This window comes from Lacerta agilis, chromosome 6 (genome assembly GCF_009819535.1).
Source record: "Lacerta agilis isolate rLacAgi1 chromosome 6, rLacAgi1.pri, whole genome shotgun sequence".
Classification (NCBI taxonomy): Eukaryota; Metazoa; Chordata; class Lepidosauria; order Squamata; family Lacertidae; genus Lacerta; species Lacerta agilis.
This window is the reverse complement of record NC_046317.1, coordinates 55816836-55839300: the sequence shown is the minus strand read 5'-3', so window position 1 is coordinate 55839300 and position 22465 is coordinate 55816836. Positions and strand designations below refer to the sequence as shown.

At 44.0% G+C, this 22465-nt stretch overlaps 2 protein-coding genes across 6 annotated transcripts in view; one reads left to right on the top strand and one right to left on the bottom strand.

The window, feature by feature from the left end:
• The window catches only part of LOC117048687 (ETS domain-containing protein Elk-4-like), a 140382-nt gene that overhangs the window by 6000 nt on the left and 111917 nt on the right, over nucleotides 1-22465 (top strand). For 2 of the 5 annotated variants that reach the window (XM_033152833.1, XM_033152835.1), the window contains exons 2-5: nucleotides 18-233; nucleotides 1671-2561; nucleotides 3912-4028; nucleotides 5618-5717. In XM_033152833.1, coding sequence (XP_033008724.1) covers nucleotides 18-233; nucleotides 1671-2561; nucleotides 3912-4028; nucleotides 5618-5716 — 1323 coding nt within the window. In that variant the 3' untranslated portion in view covers nucleotide 5717. Of the gene's footprint in view, nucleotides 1-17; nucleotides 234-1670; nucleotides 2562-3911; nucleotides 4029-5617; nucleotides 7298-19654; nucleotides 19674-22465 lie in introns of those variants that run through there. The other 3 variants (XM_033152836.1, XM_033152832.1, XM_033152834.1) reach the window with 2 other exon arrangements.
• Nucleotides 15410-22465, bottom strand: part of LOC117048685 (major facilitator superfamily domain-containing protein 4A-like) — a 42637-nt gene continuing 35581 nt past the window's right edge. The window contains exons 7-10 of the mRNA XM_033152829.1: nucleotides 20560-20707; nucleotides 19819-19889; nucleotides 17260-17380; nucleotides 15410-15731 (exon numbers count right to left, since the gene is read on the bottom strand). Of these exons, the coding sequence (XP_033008720.1) occupies nucleotides 15667-15731; nucleotides 17260-17380; nucleotides 19819-19889; nucleotides 20560-20707 (405 nt within the window). The 3' untranslated portion in view covers nucleotides 15410-15666. The remainder of the gene's footprint in view (nucleotides 15732-17259; nucleotides 17381-19818; nucleotides 19890-20559; nucleotides 20708-22465) is intronic.

The window sequence follows — 22465 nt, the reverse complement described above, 5'->3', positions numbered from 1 at the left end:
CTTCTTCTGCATTTCAGCTCACTGCTATGGACAGTGCGATCACCTTGTGGCAGTTCCTTTTACAACTCCTCCAGGAGCCTCGGAACAAGGATATCATCTGCTGGACCTCCAATGACGGAGAGTTCAAGCTACTGCAGGCGGAAGAGGTGGCCCGCCTTTGGGGGATCCGTAAAAACAAGCCCAGTATGAACTACGACAAACTCAGTCGTGCTCTCAGATATTACTATGTGAAGGTAACTCCAGCATTTGATTTGCATCAGATGTGTAACCTTCTTTTGCTTCTGCCTCAGCCTAACGTCCTTTTCTGTTTTCCAAGGGTAATGCAATGCTATACAAGCCTGGGTATCATGAGAGCTGTTTCCTGTGGCTGAGATTTTAGATTTTCAGGCCCTGAAGAGTTATTAAGTGTTTTAACTGTCTTTGACGTTTAAGTGAGGCTTTCCAAGAAAATCACCTGCCAGGTTGCCAAAAATGAGTACAAACTTCTGTGTAATGAAAGCCCTAAAAACACAAAGTAATTACAACTTGCTATACTCCTGTGATGCTATTTTGTATTTGACACTGTCCTAAGATATTTTAAGTCTGAATTCAAGTAGACTTAAATCTCCCCCACCCTTTTACTTCACCTTTTCCAGAATAGTGAATGACATAGGAAGCTACCCCACCTCCTGTGCAAATGCATTGCCCCCCCCCCCCCCGAAGGGGCCTATTCAGTGCTACCCAAGAACAAGGAAGAGGGATATTTTCATGATCTTATTTTGCAAACTGTCCTTGTGTGGGTGAATGGGATAAGAAAATAAATGTTCCGGAGGTAATGTGGTCTGCTGATTAGAACTTAAAGTTGAGATAACACTGGCTTGCTCGTCAAACTTACAATACTAATTTGGCTGAAGCATTCAGTACTTCAGTAAGTACAGAAGGAAATAAGTGTTGCTGAATACGGCTTAGAGGCATTGAAGTGGCTGCAGTTCATGCTGTTCTGCTGAATGTCAGCTGCTTATTTCCCATCAGCTACATAAAAGTTACATACTTAACCTTGGTGCTGTAACACAGTGCGCCCACAGATGCAAGCACAGTGCCTATCTTCAGTATTTGGGCTTAAGCTTCAATGCCTTTTAAATCAAGGCCATAAAATGTGTAGGTAATAGACATGAGTCTGGGCCCATTATGTGTGACATAAGTTAAGGGCAATTTTTATTTAATGCACATTGCGGATGGGCTTTTTAGTGTGTGGGTGGCCAGACAGGAGAGAAATGGCAAAACTTTCCATGATCAGTGAATGTTCTGGATTCGGCCAATGCTGTAGCCTTGTTGAAGCTAACTGTGGGTGTGACCTGATTACTGCAGGGATGAGCAGTACCCAGGACTCCCCCCACTTCCTTAAGCCACTCGTGAGTTTCTAAATGGAAGGGAGGGATATAAATGTAGGCAGAATCCAGGCTAAGCTAGTTGTACTTAGTTTCCATTAAAATCAGTGGGGCTTGGTCGTTGCTGATTAAGTGTTAGCAAATTAGCCCTGGATCCAACACATAATAACTATGTAACTAGGCTTGCCCTCAAATGTAAGTAATTTTCTTATTGAAGTGGGGTGTCCTTGGGTTGAGCCGCCGAAGCAAGAATTCAGATGAGAGGAGTGCCTGACGCCTTCTTATTGTTTGATGTTTCCACAGAACATCATCAAAAAAGTGAATGGCCAGAAGTTTGTTTACAAGTTTGTGTCTTACCCGGAGATTTTGAATATGGACCCCTTAGCGGTTGGCAGGATTGAGGGTGATGCCGAGTCTCAGACGGGCTCGTTAGACGTTAGCAATGCTGCAAAGGACGTGGAGAATTGTGGGAAAGAGAAGCCTCAGCCCTGTGCAAAGTCCTCCAGCCGCAATGATTATATCCACTCAGGCCTATATTCTTCATTCACTTTGAACTCCCTGAACTCTTCCTCTTGTGTAAAACTCTTTAAGCCAATCAAAATGGAGAACCCGACTGAGAAACCGTTGGAGAAAAAAGGTGCTCAGGATCCGACACCGTCGGTCATAAAATTTGTGACCGTATCCTCAAAAAAGCTTTCAATCTCTCCCCTCGCCTCTACTGCTCAGCCGCCCTCTACTCTGTCAGCTGCCTCCACTCTCCCTTCTGGCTCAGATGAGAGTCTGCAGGCTTTGGAGTCCCTGGTAACACCGAAAGCGTCTCCCACTGAGACGTCCACATCCTTGCTGAGCTTGACCACCAATTTTGCCCCTACGCCTCCTGCAGCCTCCGTTTCTCCTCCTCTCCAGGTTCCTCCCAGGTCTCCTTTGCCACCTTCAAGTTCTGACCTGGCTATAGACACAGATCCTGAGCCTGTGTCGTGCCAGCAGCTGGACCATTCTCAGAACCAAGCCTTGGAGTTCAAAGAGCAGGGTTCCTCCATGCTAGAAAAGGAGTTTCGTCATAGCCGAACTAGAAAGCCTAAAGGGCTGGAAATTGCTCCCACTCTGCTCATTACTGGCAGTGACCCAAGTCCGCTGGGGATACTAAGCCCTTCTCTCCCGACTGCTTCTCTTACACCAGCATTTTTTTCACAGGTAATCCTGTCTTCTGTTACTTCTAAACCAAATCCTGTATGTGTACAGGAAGCATGGCAGAGAGATGACCTCTTCAGAAGAGGTGTGCTAACTTTTCTAAAGGTTATGAGTGAGCAGACAGGGATTTTTCAAAGCTGGATGGAAATCTAACCTGTTGTCTGTGATCAGGTACATAGCCAACCAGACCGCAGTGTGTTTAGTGTAATATGCACTGATCTTTACATGATGGAGGTAGAGCATAGAGTCAGTTCAGAATGCCTCAAGTTTCTGGATCTTTTTGGCAAGGGTGGTATGAAAATCATTTGAGAGATCCAAACTTCCTAAGCTGATTTTTCATGATTTTTCATACACGAAAAGCCAGTGCAAATGTAATGCTCTTTTTGCAGTGTGTCTGTGTTAGCTTAATTTCAAAGAGAGAATGTACACAGCAAGGTTTAGGTGCATGTTTTTTTTTTTATAAAAAAAATACTTATGTATGGGCTGTGTGAGTACAGCATGAACAAAGCTTAGATGTCAGAAATTAGTTCAGATCACTGTTAAAAGTGGCCATCTTTGCTTGAATCTGTTCTATCTAGCTCATGTTCAGTTGTAGATTTGCACACATTCACCAAAAGCTATTAAACTTAAGTATTGACCCAGGTGGCGCTGTGGGTTAAACCACAGAGTCTAGGGCTTGCCGATCAGAAGGTCGGCGGTTTGAATCCCTGCGACGGGGTGAGCTCCCATTGTTCGGTCCCAGCTCCTGCCCACCTAGCAGTTCGAAAGCACGTCAAAGTGCAAGTAGATAAATAGGGACCGCTCCAGCGGGAAGGTAAACGGCGTTTCCGTGCGCTGCTCTGGTTCACCAGAAAGCAGCTTTGCCATGCTGGCCACATGACCCGGAAGCTGTCTGCGGACAAACGCCGGCTCCCTTGGCCTATAGAGCGAGATGAGCGCCGCAACCCCAGAGTCGGACAAGACTGGACCTGATGGTCAGGGGTCCCTTTACCTTTACCTTTATTGACTTTCCAAACTTGATCACCTGCTATTTTGGGTGACTGGTGCCATCAACTGATGCTGATACAACTGCCTTGGCTTCCTTAGAGCGTGGTGCTGATAATGCCAAGGTTTCAAGTTCAATCCCCGTATGCTGCGCATTCCTGCATTGCAGGGGGTTGGAATAGATGATCCTCAGGATCCCTTCCAACTCCACAATTCGATGATTCTAAGCCCAGGTGACCTCGGTGGCTTGGAAGTGTTAAATGTTTGCTAGTTATATTGCTGGTAATGGAAGTTCAGGTGTCAAATGGTTTCTTATGTTAAGTTCATATATTAAACTGGTGTTGTGACATTGTTTTGTATGTCTCACAGACGCCTATTTTGCTGACCCCAAGCCCCTTGCTCTCCAGTATCCATTTCTGGAGCACTCTCAGTCCAGTTGCCCCTCTCAGCCCGGCAAGATTGCAAGGTGCTAACACCCTTTTCCAGGTAAGTTCCAGTGGATGACTTCAGAGGCGGAGCTAGCTGCTCCGGCACTCGGAATGCCGCACATGCTGTGTACCCGGGGGCGGGGCAAGTGTCCCAGGGGGGCGGGGTGGTGATGTCACCCTCCTCAGGGATGACACCCGGGGCGGACCACACCCACCGCACCCCCTTACTCCACCAGTGGATGACTTATGTAAAAGAGCCAACGGGGTTTGCAAAAATATAAATATCTCCTCTTATAGGTTCATTTAGAAGTTCATCTCAATTCAGATGGTTCTCCATTTGAGAAACGAGCCATGGGCTCCTGCGCTCCCTCCTCTTCTGCACAGTTTCACTTTCACTTTGCAGCTTACTGCTGACTTTAGACGATGTGACAGTGAATCAGAAAACTGTGGTTAACACTTGCACTGCAAACCAGGATTTTTTAAAAGCATGCTTTCCAATTCTGACTTGGAGGGTGAGTGCTAACAATAGTACATGTAATCCAGACTTTGTAGTAACCTAGTTCTGGAAGCCTTCCAGTTTAAGCACAATGGACTGGAAAATGTTCTTTTAATGTCTTCTTTTTAGCTTTGTTATTTTAATGGAAAATCCTTAATGAAACATGGAACGTGAGTACAGTGGAGACCTTGTGTTACTCCCGAAGAGTAAGCTTAGTTTTTTCATTGGGATAATCCAATGGTAAGATGAGCAAATAATTGTTCGCTTTGAGTGCCACACCCGATTCCAGGTGAAGGATACTGTTTAGTGATTGAATAGGAACACATCGAGTATGTTGTTATGTTGTGAACTGCCCTGTGATTTTTGGGAGAAGGGTGGTGTATTATTCAAGCCTTTCAGAAAAATTAAGGTAAAGGTTGTATCTTTAATTTGTGTGACGTGATGCGTACATCAAAATGGCGAAAGTAAATGACTCAATTCTTGTATATGTATGTTGAGATGAAAGAACCAAGGTTGTGATATGAAGGTTCAGGTATGTGTATGATATATATATATATATATATATATATATGAGAGAGAGAGAGAGAATACTCAACATAATCTACAGCAAATTTTGATCTACAGCATTTATATATTATGCTGACAGGTATCGGCATAATATATTATGTGCTGGCAGGAGCTAAGAACAGCTGTCCAAAGATGCTTTTTAAAAAGGTTTTCCAGTTGATCTGTTGAGGGGCATAATAAAAAATAATAATCTCACAAGCATTTTAGAGTAAAATAATTCAACCCAGGATAGCCTTTTATCTCAGTAATGTACTGTTGTCAAAAATGGCCCAGTGAAAACGCCCTCTAGTGGCAAGCTGTTATAGTACCAGGTTAGAAAAACGGAGGCATTTGTTTGCCACGTCATCTCTGGTGGCTTTGCTCCCCTAGTTCATTTCTGTAAGATCATTTTACAGTGTGAGTAGTGAGCTGAAAAGACAAGTATGAACAGACTTGAGCTTCTTGGAAATGTTAATGTTAAATTGTTAATTATTCTGCTGAAATGAGTAGTCTCAACACATCAGCTATCAGTGGAAAAGATAAATGCTAGTGCACAGAAAACTTTTCACACTGGTGCAATCTTAGTATCTGTTTCCGTTTTTCAGTTTCCATCGGTGCTGAATACTCATGGACCATTTACGATATCCGGAATGGACGGGCTCTCCACTCCTGGGCCTTTCTCCCCAGATTTGCAGAAGACATAGGGCATGGCCTTCTAGGAAAAGGACAGGTGGGAATCAAGATAAAGAGGTTTCATCGAAATGATGAAATCTGGTTTGCAATATGGGGTTTGCAATTCCACAGAGACAATATGAACAGGCTTGGGTTTTTTTTTTTTGCTATTCCCAGTTTAAATGCCTTTTCAAAAATTCCTTTCAAGACGTAAGGGAATTGTTATGGAAACGCCTTAATTGGAGACTGTCCTCCAAGATCACTTTTCTCACCTGGTTCTTCTGATTTAAAAAGGCTTCTCTTGGTAAAGGGATCTCCTTTGGTTTTTGATTTTTCTTGAGGGGGGTGGAATGCAATGATTGACTCTGCAGCAGCTGATACCAGTCACAACTTTCCTTTTTGACTGGTAACCTTTTGCCCCTTTGCTTCTTGTGTAACCTATCAAAATATTAATCGCTATTGGAAGCTGGCATTCCAAGAAATACTTGGAAAAGGTTTTTTTTTTTAAAGGCTTACTTTAGGGTTTATAATTTCTCTATTAGTAATGCAGGAATGCTGTACGAAAATATATTATCTCTTTGTAAGAGGAAACTTTTCAGGAGCATTTTATGGTGATATAGAAGAACTGGGCAAATTTTTAAGGGTGTTGCCTGTAAATAGAGAAGATCTAGCTGTGTATCCTTTAGCCAAAATTGTTGATTCATCTCCAGAGAAATGCATAGCACATGGAATGAATGAATCGTTTTGGTCTTTAGAAATATTTGGATGTTTTACGTCTGGTATTGCTTGGTAGGTTTAAAAAACAAAACCCTGATATTTAAAGAAGCAAACCATTCTAATTGCAGATCCTGGCAACTGATGTTTTGTGGCATTTGGGTAACCATATATCTGATATGCTGTGTGTGGTGTTGTCTTGATGCTTGATAAGGTTGTATGTAGATCTGACATTTGGGCAGTGAATGTTTGCTTGTATTCTATTATTTTATTCTCCCCTGTCCCCTTTCAACAAGTAAGGTATCCAAAGAACAGTCAGTGCTGCTCTTGGCCCCTGATACCTCTGGGTGATCCACTTTTCTTTTTGGCCACGCTCTCACTTGGATTTAAGGTTTGAGCATGTTGATGCTCCTAAAAGTAGAAATAATGTGTGGTTATTTGAAAGTGTTCCTGTTGATGAGGAGGGTGTGAGTGGGAAAGGTCAAGTTGGTGTGGGCTGCTTTCAGACTGCACTTAATCTTGTGGCAAGGGAGTGGTTAAACCATACTTGAACTGTTCTTGGATGTCTCCACTATGAGGATAGTTTAGATGTAATTTGGTGGTCATGTTATGCCGGCTTCCTGATGTGGCGGTCTGGCTTATATGACTGGAAATTGAAAGTATGACGGGAACCTGGATAGATGTTTACAGCGTTAGTTGTTATCTCCGTAGAAAAAAAGATGCATTGAGAGGCATAGTATTTCTGCATAAGTGCTACCCTTATCTTCTAGATTTGGCCCAAAGTCCCGAAAGTACCACAAGACCTGTAGCGTCACATAGCTATTTGATGGAAAGGTAAGATAAATACCAGGGGTGGTGTTTGGAAGGGTTTTTCTTTTTTCTTTTTCTTTTTAATTGGGAAGTGTTGACCAGCTACTTATTAAGGACTGAATGCAGATTTCCCCCCACAATTATAATGATGACTTTTAGTAGTCTGCAGAAGCAGAGTGCGTGAAAAGCAAGCAACTATTTGAAATAGCACCTCCCGTGCAAGTGTAAAACTACTGGATTTGGGAGAAGCTTGAAATGCTGTGCTTTGCATCCATCCCATTTTTTAAGATCAGCAGGGGACTTGAGCACAGTCATCCAGGCGCTTCTGCAAAATCTCTGTATGAACAGAGTCCCCTAGGGCTGAGTACCATGCTAAAGGAGAAGACATCGGCTGGTCCCCCCCCCCCCACCCACTGAAATACATAAACTAAATTTCTCCTCCCATAGAGTTTGTGATGCACCATTCACAAGAACAGTCAGAAGTTAATTTCTTGGACTGCCCTTCCAAAACCACTTCTGGTAAGAGGAAAGGAATGATGTAATATAGCTTAGAACCCAAAGAGACAGCAGAAGGTACTGAAGGTGCATTGCTGTCATTCATTTTCCAGACATGATCAGCTAAGTCATTTGAAAGGTGCATGTCTGTTGTGCCTAAATTGAATGTGCAATATTTCCATATATTCTGTTTGATGCAGACATGCAGAAAAATAGCTGCAAGTAGTAAGTGAGAGGAGGCAACCTGCGTTCCCGAGTTTGCACAGCGGGTTTGTATTCTGCCTCATGGGCTAAAGTAATAACAGCACTTTTTAATAGCAGCCAGTCTAGGCTGGCTGCTTTTGGGATATGTATTGGGGGTAGGAGAGAAGTCAGAATGAGCTTTTGTTTTGCTTTACATTTCTTCTTGAGCACTAAAGGAATGCAATTAAAACTATTTGTTCTTTTGTCTTCTTTCTCCTATCACCAAAGGAAACAGGCAGGGTATCTTTCGTCAAATATTTCTTATGTGGTATATGGTGCACCTGTACCGTATGTATATTTAAACACATGTAAGTGAACCAAAGTTAGGCCATCTTGGTAGCAGTTTTGTTTACCCTAGTTTCACAATCTAGCCCCACCAGTCTCAAAAAGATGCACTGTTGTAAGCTGGCTTGTTATAGTGGGCCGAGGTATACATACACCTATGGCTCTTCTGTTTCGAGTGATTTGATAGAGCTCCGTGGCTTCATTTTGTGGAGGCTTTGCTTTTCTATTAGGTCTTGACTATCTCTCTGCTTCATCCTTGTCATGGTGGGTTGTTGGAGGGCTTACAGCAAACAACTGTCTCGTGCTTTTAGCCACTATGCTACAGCACCCTCCCTCCACCCCAGTGCCATCTTTGAAGGGTGGAATTGGTGCAGCTCTATTCTCTCAGTGATCCAAGTGCTAGTAGAATTGGGATTTAATGCTGCAAGGTTTCAAAAGAGATAACCAGCTAATATAGATATTTTGTATTTGTGTTTCAGCCACTTCCAAGGTTGGACAGGTCTTTTTACTTTCATGCATGTTCTCTTTTTGTGTTTTTGGATGTGTTGAAAACATTTTAATTTACACAAGAAGTTTTTCTTATGCTTTCAACTGTGTGCAAACTTAAGTTAGAGTCTGATCTAACTTTAAATGCTGGATGTTTTATTTGTGTGTGTGTGTGTGTGTGTGTGTGTGTGTATGTATGTTGAAAAGAAAATAACCAGGTGTGTAACCGAGTTAAGGGTTTCTTATTTGGGAGAGAAGAGCAATCCTGGTTTGTATTCTGCATACTATGTTGGCTCTTTACCTCATTTGCTCAGTTTTGGCAGTCTTTGGGGTAGCCTAAATCATTCATTGTATCTGCTAGAGTTATATTGTTGCCAACTTTTTTATTGCCTTTTGAAATAACTAATTGCATGTAAGCACTTGTTCACACAGCACATCTTTGTGTTGTAGCGAGAGGGTTGTTGTTGTTTGTTTTTAAAACAGAAAGAGTGATTAAGGGATGCCCAAGAAACTAAATGTTGTTTTTCAAGTTCTAAGTAAGCAAAAAGGACTTCCTTCCTTCTCTTACCTTGTGTTAGTTTCCCCAAGCACGTTTGTTGGATTTCAGCCGCCACACCAAGTTTTACAGTAGTTGAGGTTGAAACAGATTGTTAGAGGGCACAATGAACCCATGTTAAGATTCCTGCATTGCACAGGGTTGGACTAGAAGACCCCCAGGACCCCTTCCAACTCTACAATTCTGTGATTCTAAGGAATGCTAGAGAACTTTAAATTCTCCATGGTTGTTAATGACAACATAAATAGTACTGTATCAGTAAGCCACAAGGGAATGATCTAATCTAGTGCTGCTGAACACAACAGCTCCTAATCTTGCCAATGTGTGCAGCCTTTTTTTCTTGTGGAGAAAGCATTAGGCTGATGTCTGTGGCCCTGGAGAAAAGTGTGATGTGGTCCTTAAAGGGCTCAAGGTAGAGGAGAGTATTTAATACAGTCATTTGCAAAGTGAAACTAAAGTACAATTACAGACATACCTGGGGTTACTTTTGCTTCGGGTTGTGAACATGTGAAACCTGGAAGTGTTTACATCCGGGTTTCCCCCGGCGAGCATGCACAGAAGCGTTCTGCGCAGTTTGCGCATGTGCAGAAGTGCATTGTCGCGCTTTCGCGCATGCGCAAAAGTGCTGCTCGGGTTACGGACTTTTTGGGGTGCGAACAGCACCCCGGAATAGATTGGGCCCGTAACCTGAGGTACCACTGTAATGGGTTGTGGCCTGATTAGGATACACATCTCCCCCCCCCCCCACAGGGGCTGTAGTGGTTGGACCTATCTTAAAAGATGGAGGGATACTATTTGATTACCTTGTATTGTGCTTTGCTTTATTTTGCTTTTCACATGTTGCGTATCATATTCGTTAGTTGCTTGGAGATGCTTGGGTAAAGTTACTAATAATCTTAACAGACAGTGATAATTCCCATCTTGCTAAACCATAGCTTAGACAGCCTTTCTCAACCTTGGGTCCCCAGATGTTTTTGGCCTACAACTCCCATCATCCCTAGGTAGCAGGACCAGTGGTCAGGGATGGTGGGAGTTGTAGGCCAAAAACATCTGGGGACCCAAGGTTGAGAAAGGCTGGCTTAGTAGGTGGAATTGAGCAGCATGACTATTTCACTGCTTGCTTCTTGGTTTAATAAAGCGACGTTTAGCTGTTGCATCCCAAATGGGGAACTGAATGTTCACCCCAATCCTAAACCATCTTCAGACTCTAGTTTAATATCCTGGCTAGTAAATCAACATTAAACCACAATACAGCTTGCTGAGGCCGGAGCACACAGTTTTGTCATTTGTTCCCAGCTACTGAATACAGTAGTGGTTTAAGCAAGCTATGAACTCAGCATCCAAAATGGGCCAGTATCTGCTTTGATATATATTAATGCTTTCTTCCCTTCAGTTCAGGGCTGAGCAGCACCACAATAGGAATTATGCAAAAATGAGCAGGGCTGGCTAACTATTTTTGGTCTCAGAGCTTCTCACAGAAGATCAGCGAGTAGCAAAAATCCTGCTGAATCCTGCTAAAAGGTCTATATAATCCAACATCTTATCTCCCCGGCATAGCTAAATGGGTGCTACAGAAAGTCCAAAAGCAGGAACTTAGTGTTGCTTCTAACAACTGATATTTGGTGACAGCTTTTCTCTGAAAGGAGAGGACCCTCGCTCTGTTTCATGAATTGTTCTGATCCCTGCTTTAAAGCCATCAGAACATCTTGTGACCGTGGGCTCCGTAATGTAAGTGGAGCACTGTATTAATAACTGGAAGCTTTTCTTTTCCCATGTGGGAGTCTACACAGGTTTTCTAGCTGGTCCTTCTTGAGTGGTGAGATTTCTTTGGGGAAATGTTTTGAAACTGTGGCTTGGCGTTGACTTTTGGTCTTGCTGTTCAGTTGCACCACTTTTAAATGCTACATACTAGAAGTTTGTTTGGTTTTTTTTTAAACTACTCTTTCAAACTTGTATAGAAAAGTCTTGTTCTAAAGTATTTTTTAAATATTGTTTGTATTTTTTATAGCAGTGTTACCAGATGGCCTTATGTACGTCACAGTGTGGGTACAGTAGCATAATTCATGCATTTCCCCCCTCTATATTTGTATTCGTAAATAGCATGCCCATGTATCACCAGGAATATGCAAAAGGTGGAGGCTTGGGAGCTAATGAGAGAAACCAGAACATGGTGCTCTAGCATGAAATACTTGGCAAACGAAAAAAAAGCCAGAATTGATATTGTGAAGGAGCAGATGACTTTACATAAATTCCAGGACTCCAAAATGCTTCAATGTTCTGCCTTTCTGCCAGGACACTGTCTAGTGCATTGGTTTTCAGTTGGTGTGTTGAGTCATTACCATGATGGGAGACTTGATCTGAAGCTGGCTGCGGTATCCATTGAATTAGTTCTGTTAGTGCCATGGAGCTTCCTCTCCCTTACCTCTCAGAGAACTTAGGGGAACCCCCAAAACAGATTTAGGGGGCATCAGAGGAGAAGAAGTTCTGTAGCACAACTGGAAGTCCTTGCACAAACAGAATTACTTCATTGGATGCCACCCAAGGGGATGGGTTTCCAAATGCATGTTTGAGTTAATGCTATGTCTGAAAAGACTTGAAGACTCCTGCTCCGAGTGCATTTATAGGCACCATTTTGTGGCAGGAGGAGCAGGTTTAGAGGCTCCCGATGAGTTTCAGGTGGTGGCTCTGGGATGTTAGTGGCCATTACTTTTCAGATCTGAGCCTTCCATCTCTTTTTGTTTGGGTTACACCTGTTTTAAGATGGCAGAGCATGTTCCTGCAATTGCCATTTTACTTATAATTTAATGCAATGTTGATTTTTCTCCCCCCCGCCCCCCAGCTTTCTAAATGACTGCTGTTCCTAGGGCAAAGTCTCTGCTTTTGCTCATTTCTGGCATCAAAAGTAGAACTGTCTTGAGTCTTCAACTTAAGGGCTCCAATTGGTCATCCCCCAAGCAGGCTAGTGCAGGGAAGAGCACTGGCAGTGGGTTCCGCTGGCTCCTCAGGTTATTGTTACTTATTGTTAAGTAACCGAGCAGGTTTACAGAAGGGAAAGGGCTTTCTTATTTTAGCTCCCTTTGGGAATAGAGTCCCCGCTCTTCTCCTAAGGCCTTTGTGTGGCTGGTTGTAGAGAAAATAAAATTGGCTCTAGCTTCTCCCAGGCAAGTATTCATTCTAGTACAGAGGACCTTGGGTTGCATGTGTGTTCTGCATTATGCATGCAGTCTCAAACACGGAGGGGACTGTGTTGGTGCATCTTAGAATGGATGCAATATATGAGCCTCCGTGTGCGGAAGGTTTGGCTGGCTAAACAGGATTTATTTGGAAAATAAGTGAATTTAGCTGGGGCAAAGTAGGTTGTTGATGTTTTGTTCCCATTTTTTAAAAAAACTGAAAATCTGTACCATTTGATATATATATCCAGTATGTTAATGCCATTCTGTAAAATATTGCTGATATGTAATGCAATTGCATAATAGCCAAAGTTTTAAGTATGTTCTCAGTGTTATTGTTTTGACTATATAAGCACCTCTGGGTAAGATATGAGGGAGGCCTTCAAAATGTTAACAGGTTACCTAGAAAAGGAAGAAAAATCTGCCTCTTAAGAAACAATTTTATTACAGGAGTATAATTCTTGGTCAAAAGCTAGTCTTAAAAGTGTTCAAGGAACTGTACAGTGATGCCATTTTTGTGGATTGGTTTGCTATTAAAAGTTGCACATCCAAACATAATGAAGGTCTTTGCTGCGAAATCAGGTGACTGTTTTCTATTGCTTAGACTTTTGTGCAAAAAAGGTTTAGGGTAATCTTTTTTTAAAAAAAGAAGAAGTTTGGAGGAAGCATTACTTATTTTAAGAACTGACAGAGGGATATGTTTTGTATAATAATGCAAGATGGCTTTAAACATTGTAGCAAATCATGTTAATATGTGCAACCAGAATTGCAAAATAATTGTATTTTTTTAAATAAATATTTTTTAACAAATGTCATTATTTGGAGTGTTACTCTTCTGCAGTGGAAAGAAGTTCACTTATAATAGCCATTTCACTCTGGATTCTTGAAATAGAGGTAGCAGCAGCAGTGTAATCACCAAGCATTGTCTGAACTGTGTAATATATAAATGTGCCTCTTCTCTATCAGTAGTGATGGTACCATTCTTGAAGATCTGAATGTATTCAAATGATGCCTATTTATTGCTAAGTACTGTCCTAGGTTTCTCAGCCACAGCTGTAGCACTGTAAGCAAAAATAGATTGGTGGCATCGTGGTACAATTTGAGAACCTTGCTTTGGAAGAAACAGACTGTGAACCTCCTACTTTCTTTTTGCTTTCTGGCATTTGAAGTATCTGCAACTGTTAACCCATTTGTGGTTTGACGAGCCTGAATAGCACGGAGAAGCAAATTTAAGAAACCTAGGCTATTTACAAACCATACATTTAAAACACCTCCTGCCCCAAATAATGATGGAAACTGTAGTTTAGCAGTGCTGGGAAGTATAGCTTTGAGGGGTAAACCACAGTGCCTAGGGTTTTGGTGTGCTTTCAAGGGATGGTGTGTATACAGCCATTCAGTGCCAGTTTACGACAGTTTTCTGCTTGAATTAAATTATCCCCCCCAAAAAGATTCCTTTTTCTTAGAGCCCAATACCTTAAAGCTTTAACTCATTCAGGTCTCTTGCCTTGCACCCGTGGTGCATCTGAAACAGTTCAGGAGAATTTATCAAGGTTCCAGTTTTCTAAGTGATGTTTCCTGAGCAGGCACATGTGTTGTTTTTGTAGTTATTTTTAGCTATTACAGCAATCTTCATACACCTTTTCAGTTACAGAAGCTATACCTATTTAGTAGAACAATCGTAATCGCTGTTAGATACAACAGCGAAGCATGGTTTGCCATAAACAAGCAGGTGTAATTTTTGCTCAAGCATGTTCTTCATGTGCACAGTGGAATAAAATTAAAAGTCCCCACTGCTGGTTTATGGCAAATGATATTTTGCTGTTTCACCCACACCTGGTAAACTATGGCTTGCTGTAAACCAGCATGAGAACTCAATATTCTTGCAATGCTAACATTCTGTTAAAGACAAGTTATATTGTTGCTCAGGTTCACATGAGAAATAACAATATTTTGCTTAATTGGGTTAAGGTCTACCTGGTTCTGCCTTCTTGTCCAAGAATCCTAGGGAGCAGTTGCTGTAGGTAGTCCACTGGAAAAGGCTGTGGTCCAACACATATATATAAACTTAGAGCACAAGATGACACAAGCTCTGTAATCAAGGCGGGTATATTTTAAGGATTGGACAACATGGAAATCAAAGATGAGGGTGCATACCCATGCAACATAGCAATTGAAGGCAAATGACAACAGAAAAATTCAGTATAATGCACAATTTTGAAATGAGCAGTGCAACAAGCCTCTAGGGGAAAATAGCTCTACTTGAGTGAAGTTGCTGGGTCCCATCTTAGTTACTCCACGAGTTCATGCGACAAGAGCAATCACATTAAACATTCCTTAATATACACACACACATGTATATCTATCTGTGGGATAGAAATTGCAACAAAGCCAGCTCAAGTTTGCTAAAGCTAAGTTTTAAACTATCCCAATACCTTCTCTCTTTAGAACAGTCAAGAACATGGCTGCCTTCTTGATATTCAGTACCTCTCAAGTTCTGCTTCCGGAAGGCACCTCATTATATTGCACAAATGGAAGAGACTTGATGTTCGGCTTCATGTACTTCAAAATTTTCATACTTCATGGGTAAAGCCGCCCCATCAACAGAAGTAGCCTACAGCTCTCCTATTCCTTCTACTGTACTAATTGTGAACCGTCCGCTGAACTCAACCCACCATTAGTTGCACTGTCCCTTTGCCACTGCCTAGGCATTTCCGCCATGTGAAATCCCATCTGGAGACACACAAAACTTGAATACTTCAACCTGGGTGATGCAGTATTTTTACAAAAATAAAATAAAATTCTGGATGCCTGAAGTACAGCATCAGTGAATAGAGTTCATAATGCTGCAGCAAACATTTTGCAACTTGATCAAATTAGAAATACCTACAGCTGCCTCTTGGTTTGCAGTGAATAAACTTTAGGAAGCCTCCCACCACCCCAAGGTTCTAAAGTGACAGGAACTGCCTGTGCTCCTGAAGGGATATGGGAGGTTACCAGAGGAGTTAAACTTTCACATGTCAAGATTTCAGCCCTTCTAGTCTTCATTCTTGCTACAGTAATTCTTCTCCAGTGACGGGCCGACTGGCTGATGTGAACGAGTTGCAACCGACAAGTCTGAGAATAGAAAATCCAGGTAGTTTTAAACCAGGCGGTAAGAGCAAATCTTTCTTTTGGTTGGTGTGACTGTGTGCTTGATCCAAATACAAACTCACGGCTTCCTTTAGCTCTGATAAAGTCCAGGTTCTTCCATTGATGGTGGTGGCTTGTCCGGTGACAGATCCATATCTGCAAAACAAGATTCCTCTCAGCAGCCATTAAGAAACGAAACAGCCGGTGGGTGAGCTTTGACTTTTAAGGTGGAAATCATTAGCAGGCTACTCACCTTCTACCCTTTCCAAACACAACCATGTGCACACATCAAAGAGAGCTACGTTTATAGTTGTGCTCTTTGATTGGGGTGGGGGGGGGTTGCCTGCATGTTCTGAGACATGCATTTCCATTTCACTTTTCTTGGTTCACTGTGTCTTCATGGCACTGCACTGGGTAGTTCCGAGTCTTGCCTACAACTGGCTCTTAATCGGGTCGTGGGGTGAAGCTGCTCCATTATCTTCCCAGCAGGTGGGTCACTCTTGTTTACTGTGGGAGGGTGGTGAGATCGTGCAGAAATCGGCATGGCATGAACGCACCAGTGGAGCTAATCTGGTGCGCCTACCAGTGCATTTGCACTGTGCCCACTGCCTCATCCATCTCTCTCCCGGTAAGCAATAGCAACCCTCCTGTTAGGAAGCTAGCCAGTGGCTCTGTCCCACCTGGTGAGCCACTTCAGCTCATAATGGGACATTTGCTACTACTTGCATAATACATTCTACACCTAACTCAGTTGAGCTCGTATCTCTATTTATTTATCTGGAAAAACAATGGACTTAATACCCTGTAGTAAGACACTCATGTTGACAGCGGCTGTGTGGAGATAGGATTAGTTTAACCATCCCATGCACAAAGCTCAAAGCGCACCTGCTCTGCTCCTCCCTTACCCAAGCAGGGGAAGTTTATGGAACCACTGGCTGCAACCCAAACTCTGGTTTGTTTTGGGGAGAATAAAATAAAACCACAACTGGGAAGGCAGGAACAAGCCTTGGCTTCAGATTGTGGCTTATTTGTTTCTCTCCATGCTACAAGTGCTGGTACAGATGCAAAGCTACGCCAGCTGTCTTACTTCTGCTATGACTTAGATTGTAATTTTTAAATTATTGGGTCTACCGAGACTGCAATTTTGTATTCTCTATTGGTTAGTTGACCGCAATAGAAATACGTGAGTTGACAGCTTTGCGGCCTGTTTCCCCCATTCTACAGGGTGAGTTGTGTGCACCAGTCTGCAACATGTGTGGGTAAAACAAACCATGCTTATTTAGTTGTTGCTGCATTTATATCCTACTTCTCCCTGTTTGCAGCTTAAGCAAGGAAAGCTGACTCATGCTTGTTTTTAAAAATTGATTTAGCACCTTTTAAGCTCTTCCTCCACCCCAACTTTCCTGCTATATTGTTTTTAAAAAGTGCTTTATTTCATCCCCTAGCCTCTTCGTCCAACAGTAAAGAAAATAAAGTTCGGGGTGCCAGACAGATCATTGTGGGCCAAGCCAGGCAGGAAGAACAGGCAGGAAGCAGCTGTAAAGCAAACACTTCCTTGCATTTTCTCCTTGGAGCAAGACACCCCTGGCTTGCTCTGCACTAACGCCGTACCCCCCTCTTCCATTCTTTTCAGAAGTGTGGAAGGAAGGGAGAGAGGTTGGGATAATGGGCTGGCAGCCCTTACCTGATTGGGGTTGAGGGTGCATCCTGTGGGAAAACAGAAGGAAGATGTAGAAAACGAAGGCAAAGGCTCCAAAGATGGTCCCACACACTAGGAAACTGTAACTGCCCTGGTCATGAATGATCTGTCGCAAAAGAAAAAACAGCAAGGTTCAGGGCAGCCGTCGCGCCTAATGAGAGCCACACATTGCCTTGAATGGGTCTGGGAGCCAGAGGAATAACGTCAAGAGTGCCCCAGCCGTGCTGACGGGGGTTGGATAGAATCCATTTCCCATGAGTGGGCTGTTTCAGACAGATTGCCTGACCTTCAGAGAAAGCAGCAGATGCCATCTGTTTCCCTAGGGTGTCCACCTGCCAGAAAACCTGTCTCAGAAGGGAAAGAACAGTACTTCAAGAAATGTACTGCCCAGCTTTCAACTGCAAAGGTGTCTTGAGCCACTCTGTGCAACGCCTTGATTCAAAACAGGAAACTTTCTTTTCACTCACTGGATGAGGAGGCTCTCTGTCAAGAAATTTGCTCGAGTTAAACCTCTGTGTTATTTCTTAATTTGGTATCCTGCCCTTCCTCCTAGCAGCTCTAGGTAATACACGCCGTTCTTCTCCTACCCCACTGGCGGAGGAAGGTGTGTGTGGGGGGGTGCGGTTTGCCCAGGGTGTCATCCCTGAAAGGGGGTGACATTGCTGTAGGCAACACCCCCCTGGTGGGACAGAGGTGGAACTAGCCGCCCCACCCCCGTGGGATGCTCGCCCCACCCCCGGGTGCATAGCATGTGCACCGCTCCAGGTGCCAGAGCAGCTAGCTCTGCCTCTGTCCTACCCTCCCCCCCGTTTTATCCTCACAACCACCCTGCAAAGTAGGTTAGGCTGAGCGAGAAAGACTGCCCCCACCCCAAATGCCACTGAAGGATGTGAGCACACCCCACGGTGCCTTCCCCAAGGGTTTGAAAGAAGGCAAGACGGAGAAGCAGGACAAGTGCATCCTCCCAAGCAGGGGCTATGCTGCAGGACAGATGACATGAGGATAGCGGAAGGCTGCATGTTCTGCCACCAGAGGCTGCCAGGTGATAGCCATCATGAGTGGTACTGCATACACTTTGCATACAGGAGATAAGAGATTCGATCCAGTTAAAAGTGGCAAGGGGTGTGGAATAATTCTTATGGAGACCCCAGAGAGCTGCAAACAATCCTGGCCTAGGTAGACAAATTGCCTTGGCAGAAGGTTGCTTCCTCTGTTCCTTTCACACTTTATTAGAAACAGATCAATTGCCCTTTGCTTGTGTCTTAGCTTCAGAACAAGGCTGGCTTTCTAAAAACTCCAGAAAACTATGAGCAGCATTTCCATACATGGTGAGTTCCTTCTTGCAGGCGTATTTGGATGGAGACAGTCATTAACATTATGAAGCGTGTCAGGACAGTGGTAGGACACACAGGGTTGTAGCCAAAGCAATGCTAAGCAATGTATTCCGTTGGCACAATGGAGCTTCTCCTGCTTACCTCCCCATGTCCACCCCCAATCTGGGTTTCCCCCCCAAACCTCTGGTAAAGATTTGGGGAGGCCATGGGGTGCAGACGGAGGGAGGAGAAGAGGAGAAGTTGCATTGCACAAGAATAGATCCTTGCACTAATGGAACAAGTACACAGGATATCACCCATGCTTTGCATGCAGAAGGTCCCAGGGTCAATTGCTGGCTTCAGTAGATAAGGCTGGGAAAGCCTCATGTTGAGCTGCTGGACCATGGATGGGGAACCTGCAGACCTTCAAATACTCTGGACTTCCAACTCCAATCATTCCTGGTCACCAGCCGTGCTGGCTAGGGATAACTGAAGATGGTCAGAAATTATGGGAACTAGAATCCAACCACAGTTGGAGGGCCACAGAGAATCAGAAGCCTGTTGGATCAGACCGATGTACCGTCTAATCCAGACATCGGCAACCTCCAGCCCATGGGCCAGATGCGGCCCATGAAGCCCGTTTTACCGGCCCACGAGCTGCCCGCCACCCGAGCCACCTGCTTGGCATGCCGCCGCTCGGCAACCCACCCCCCGCCGCACTAAACCAGCGCAGGGTGGTGTGGCTACTTGCCGAGTGTTGCTGGACATACACAGCGAGATGCCAGAAATCGCATCTGCGCATGTCCAGATGCTGAAAATCTCATCTGCGCAGGTGCGATTTTCGGCGTCTGAGCATGCACAGACAATTTTCGGCATCACGGACATGCACAGACATGATTTCCGGCATCAGGCTGCGCATGTCCGCCGTCACAGACATGCGCAGACGTGATTTCCGGTATGGCGCTGCGCATGTCTGGCCCACTGACACTCTCCGTGGGCTTGATCTGGCCTATGGCCGGATAACCTTGCCGACGCCTGATCTAATCCAACATCCTCTTTCCCCACAGTGGCCCACCAGATGCCCATGGGAAAACAGCAAGCAGGTTCTCTGTCCTGTTGTAGTCAATACTGAACTGGTGCTGCAGCTGTTGGCTATGAGAATCAGTCTCCTAAGCACTGACCAACAGAAAGCTTACGCCCAGCAGGGCATTGGTGGATTCTGCACACTTACCGACCCTACCAGCAACTGCAGAACCATCTCTCCAATACCTGCTCCTGTCACCAGCACAGTAGTGGCACAGCCTGGAATGAAAGTGGCACCATGTTACACTTTTTGCAAGAAGCAGATAAGGAAGACTGAATAGATGCAGCAAGATGCACATGTCCCACCTTTAAGAGCAAGATACTAAGGATTCTTGGAGATTTTTGAAATGTTATGTGGTATAGAAATGCTTTTAAATATACACATAATTCACCCCCTGGGGGTGTGATAAAGTATGAAACAGAGGAGGGCACCCAAATGTAAATGGCAGAAGTCTGTGGTACAAATGTTATGCCGACGGAAAAGGAGACGGTTTTCCTATGCAAGCGAGTAAGATACATGAATGTTGCTCTTTTATGATAAACCAAGTGCTTAAAGCAGTCATCCTTGCACATTCCCCTGGCAGTAAGCTCCAGTGAACATAACAGACAATGGTAACCAACCTGTTACCTTCCAGATGCTGTTGGACTACAAGTCCCATGAGTCCCAGCAAGGTCAGGACTGATGGGAGTTGCCTACAGTTAAACATATACGCAGAGGATTTAGTTGTTTGCTTAGTTTGTGCCAAAAAATTAAAACAAACAAACCAGGGATTACCTTATATTGGAAAGTTAAAAGCATGCTCCTCATTTAAAGGGGTCTGCTTTTATTGTGGTTGTTGAAGCTATTCTTTCTTGGTAGAAAGGAAGAACGAGGAGAGATCTGGTTTACCTTTGTACTGGAGGATGTCTTCAGTGTAGGCCAGGACACTAGGGAAAGTGCTGCTGAGGAACAGGCCCAGGGAGGCAGTCCCCACAAACAAAAAGACAACGCTGTAGGAAAAGATCAGGAGCAGGAAGAATGTTACAAGCACTCCAAGCTGCAATGACATAAAAGGAATGGAGAAAAAAAAAAGTGAAATAAATATGGAGTAAGAAAATTTTTGTGCTCAGCTAAAAAGACTGAGTAACCACCACTGCCACCAGAGGGGAAGAAACAACCCCGACTGTATGAGCTTTGCCTCTGGAGAGATTCACAGACATGCGAGCATCATTTGGTATCTCGTCTCCCGATAATGCCCAGCTGAACATGGAAACTGCTTCAGAAAAGACACACGTTGCGTGTCTTAGATAAGAGCTTTAGCAGAAGGCGGCTGATCTGAGCCATTTCGTGCATGAAAATCACCACTTGATGCTACTAGTGCAGCACATCAAAAATTCCCCTTTGATTTTACAGATATGGCCGCCAAGCTCAACTAGCGTATCCGATGTCCCCAGCAGACATCACAGCGGGGGCAAAGAGCAGACTCGTTTCACTAACCCAGGACACAGCAAATTGCTTCTACTCTGCTTGTCTGCACCGCTGGCTGTACTCCTTATTTGTATTTTTTTAAAAAATACATTCTACCTTCCCTCCAATGAGCTCAAGGTGGTATTAATGGTTTCCTTTCTCTGCATTTTATCCTCACAACAATCTGTTGAGGTGGGTTAGGCTCAGGGCCATCCAGTGAGCTTCATGTCCAAGTGGACTTGTGTCTCCAAGTTCCTAGTCCACATAATATCCTTCCACCTTACTCCACACTCTTGAAAAGAAGATGCAGAAGACAAGAAGTTGGAGGGGGCAGATGCTCTTTTCCTTAAGGACTAGAAACTTATTGCTTCCCTTGCTGACAGTCCTGCATAGTTAGTGCCTTTGGGACTAACCGATTTAGACTGCATTTTTATACACGCTTATTAGGGTCAGGGAGTAAGCCCCATGGAATTCAGAGGTGAACATGGATAGGAACATACAGTACACAGTTACTGTGGCATAAATCCATTCCTGCCTATATAAGATTAAGGCATGACAAACGTGGTTTTGGTGGTTGCAGTTTCTCTGCAGCTTGCTTGGGACAGGGGAAGCGGAGGGGCGGGAGATAACTACTTTAGAGTAAAGTTAAGACAACCTGCTGCCTGCCAGCAGAGAGAGGCTGGTTTAATTAAAAAATTTTTTAAGTGTTCTGCTTTTTCACAAAACACATAAACACAAATGCAGGGTGGGAGGGAGACATACACACAGACAATCGCACACCCACAAACACAACAGGGGAAAGAGGGAATTGGCTTTTTATGCTAGAGCAGTGTTTTTTTCTTCTTTCTATTATTACCTCAGTTTATATTTTTACGTGAGAACAGGAGGAGAGAAGGGGCTCCATTCCAGGAGCCATGCTTCTACCTAAGCCACCTACCAGCCTGGTGCCTGCCTTTCAACAAGAACCTGGGGTCTCTGAGGGAGGGAAGTTCCAACTTGGAGGCTGTCAAGCTCCGCCTGCTCAGGAGACAGAGCACTGAGGAGGGAGGCAGGCAGGCAGGGGAGACAGAGAGCCGAGGCAGTGCACACACAATTCCTCAAAGAGCAATTTTTGCATCAGCTTGCTGCTGCTGCTGCTACAGGATGCACAGAAATGTCGCTAAGGCAGAGTTAGCAATAGCAACGGCTGCACAGGTCAGGAAGCAGCACCAGCTTCCCAATTTTTGCAATACCGTGTTTTTTGACTATTGTACGCACACACACACACACACACACACACACACACAATTCATGATACATTGCCAGGTAATTAAAAAAGAAACGGTTATCACAATTTGCTCTTAATATC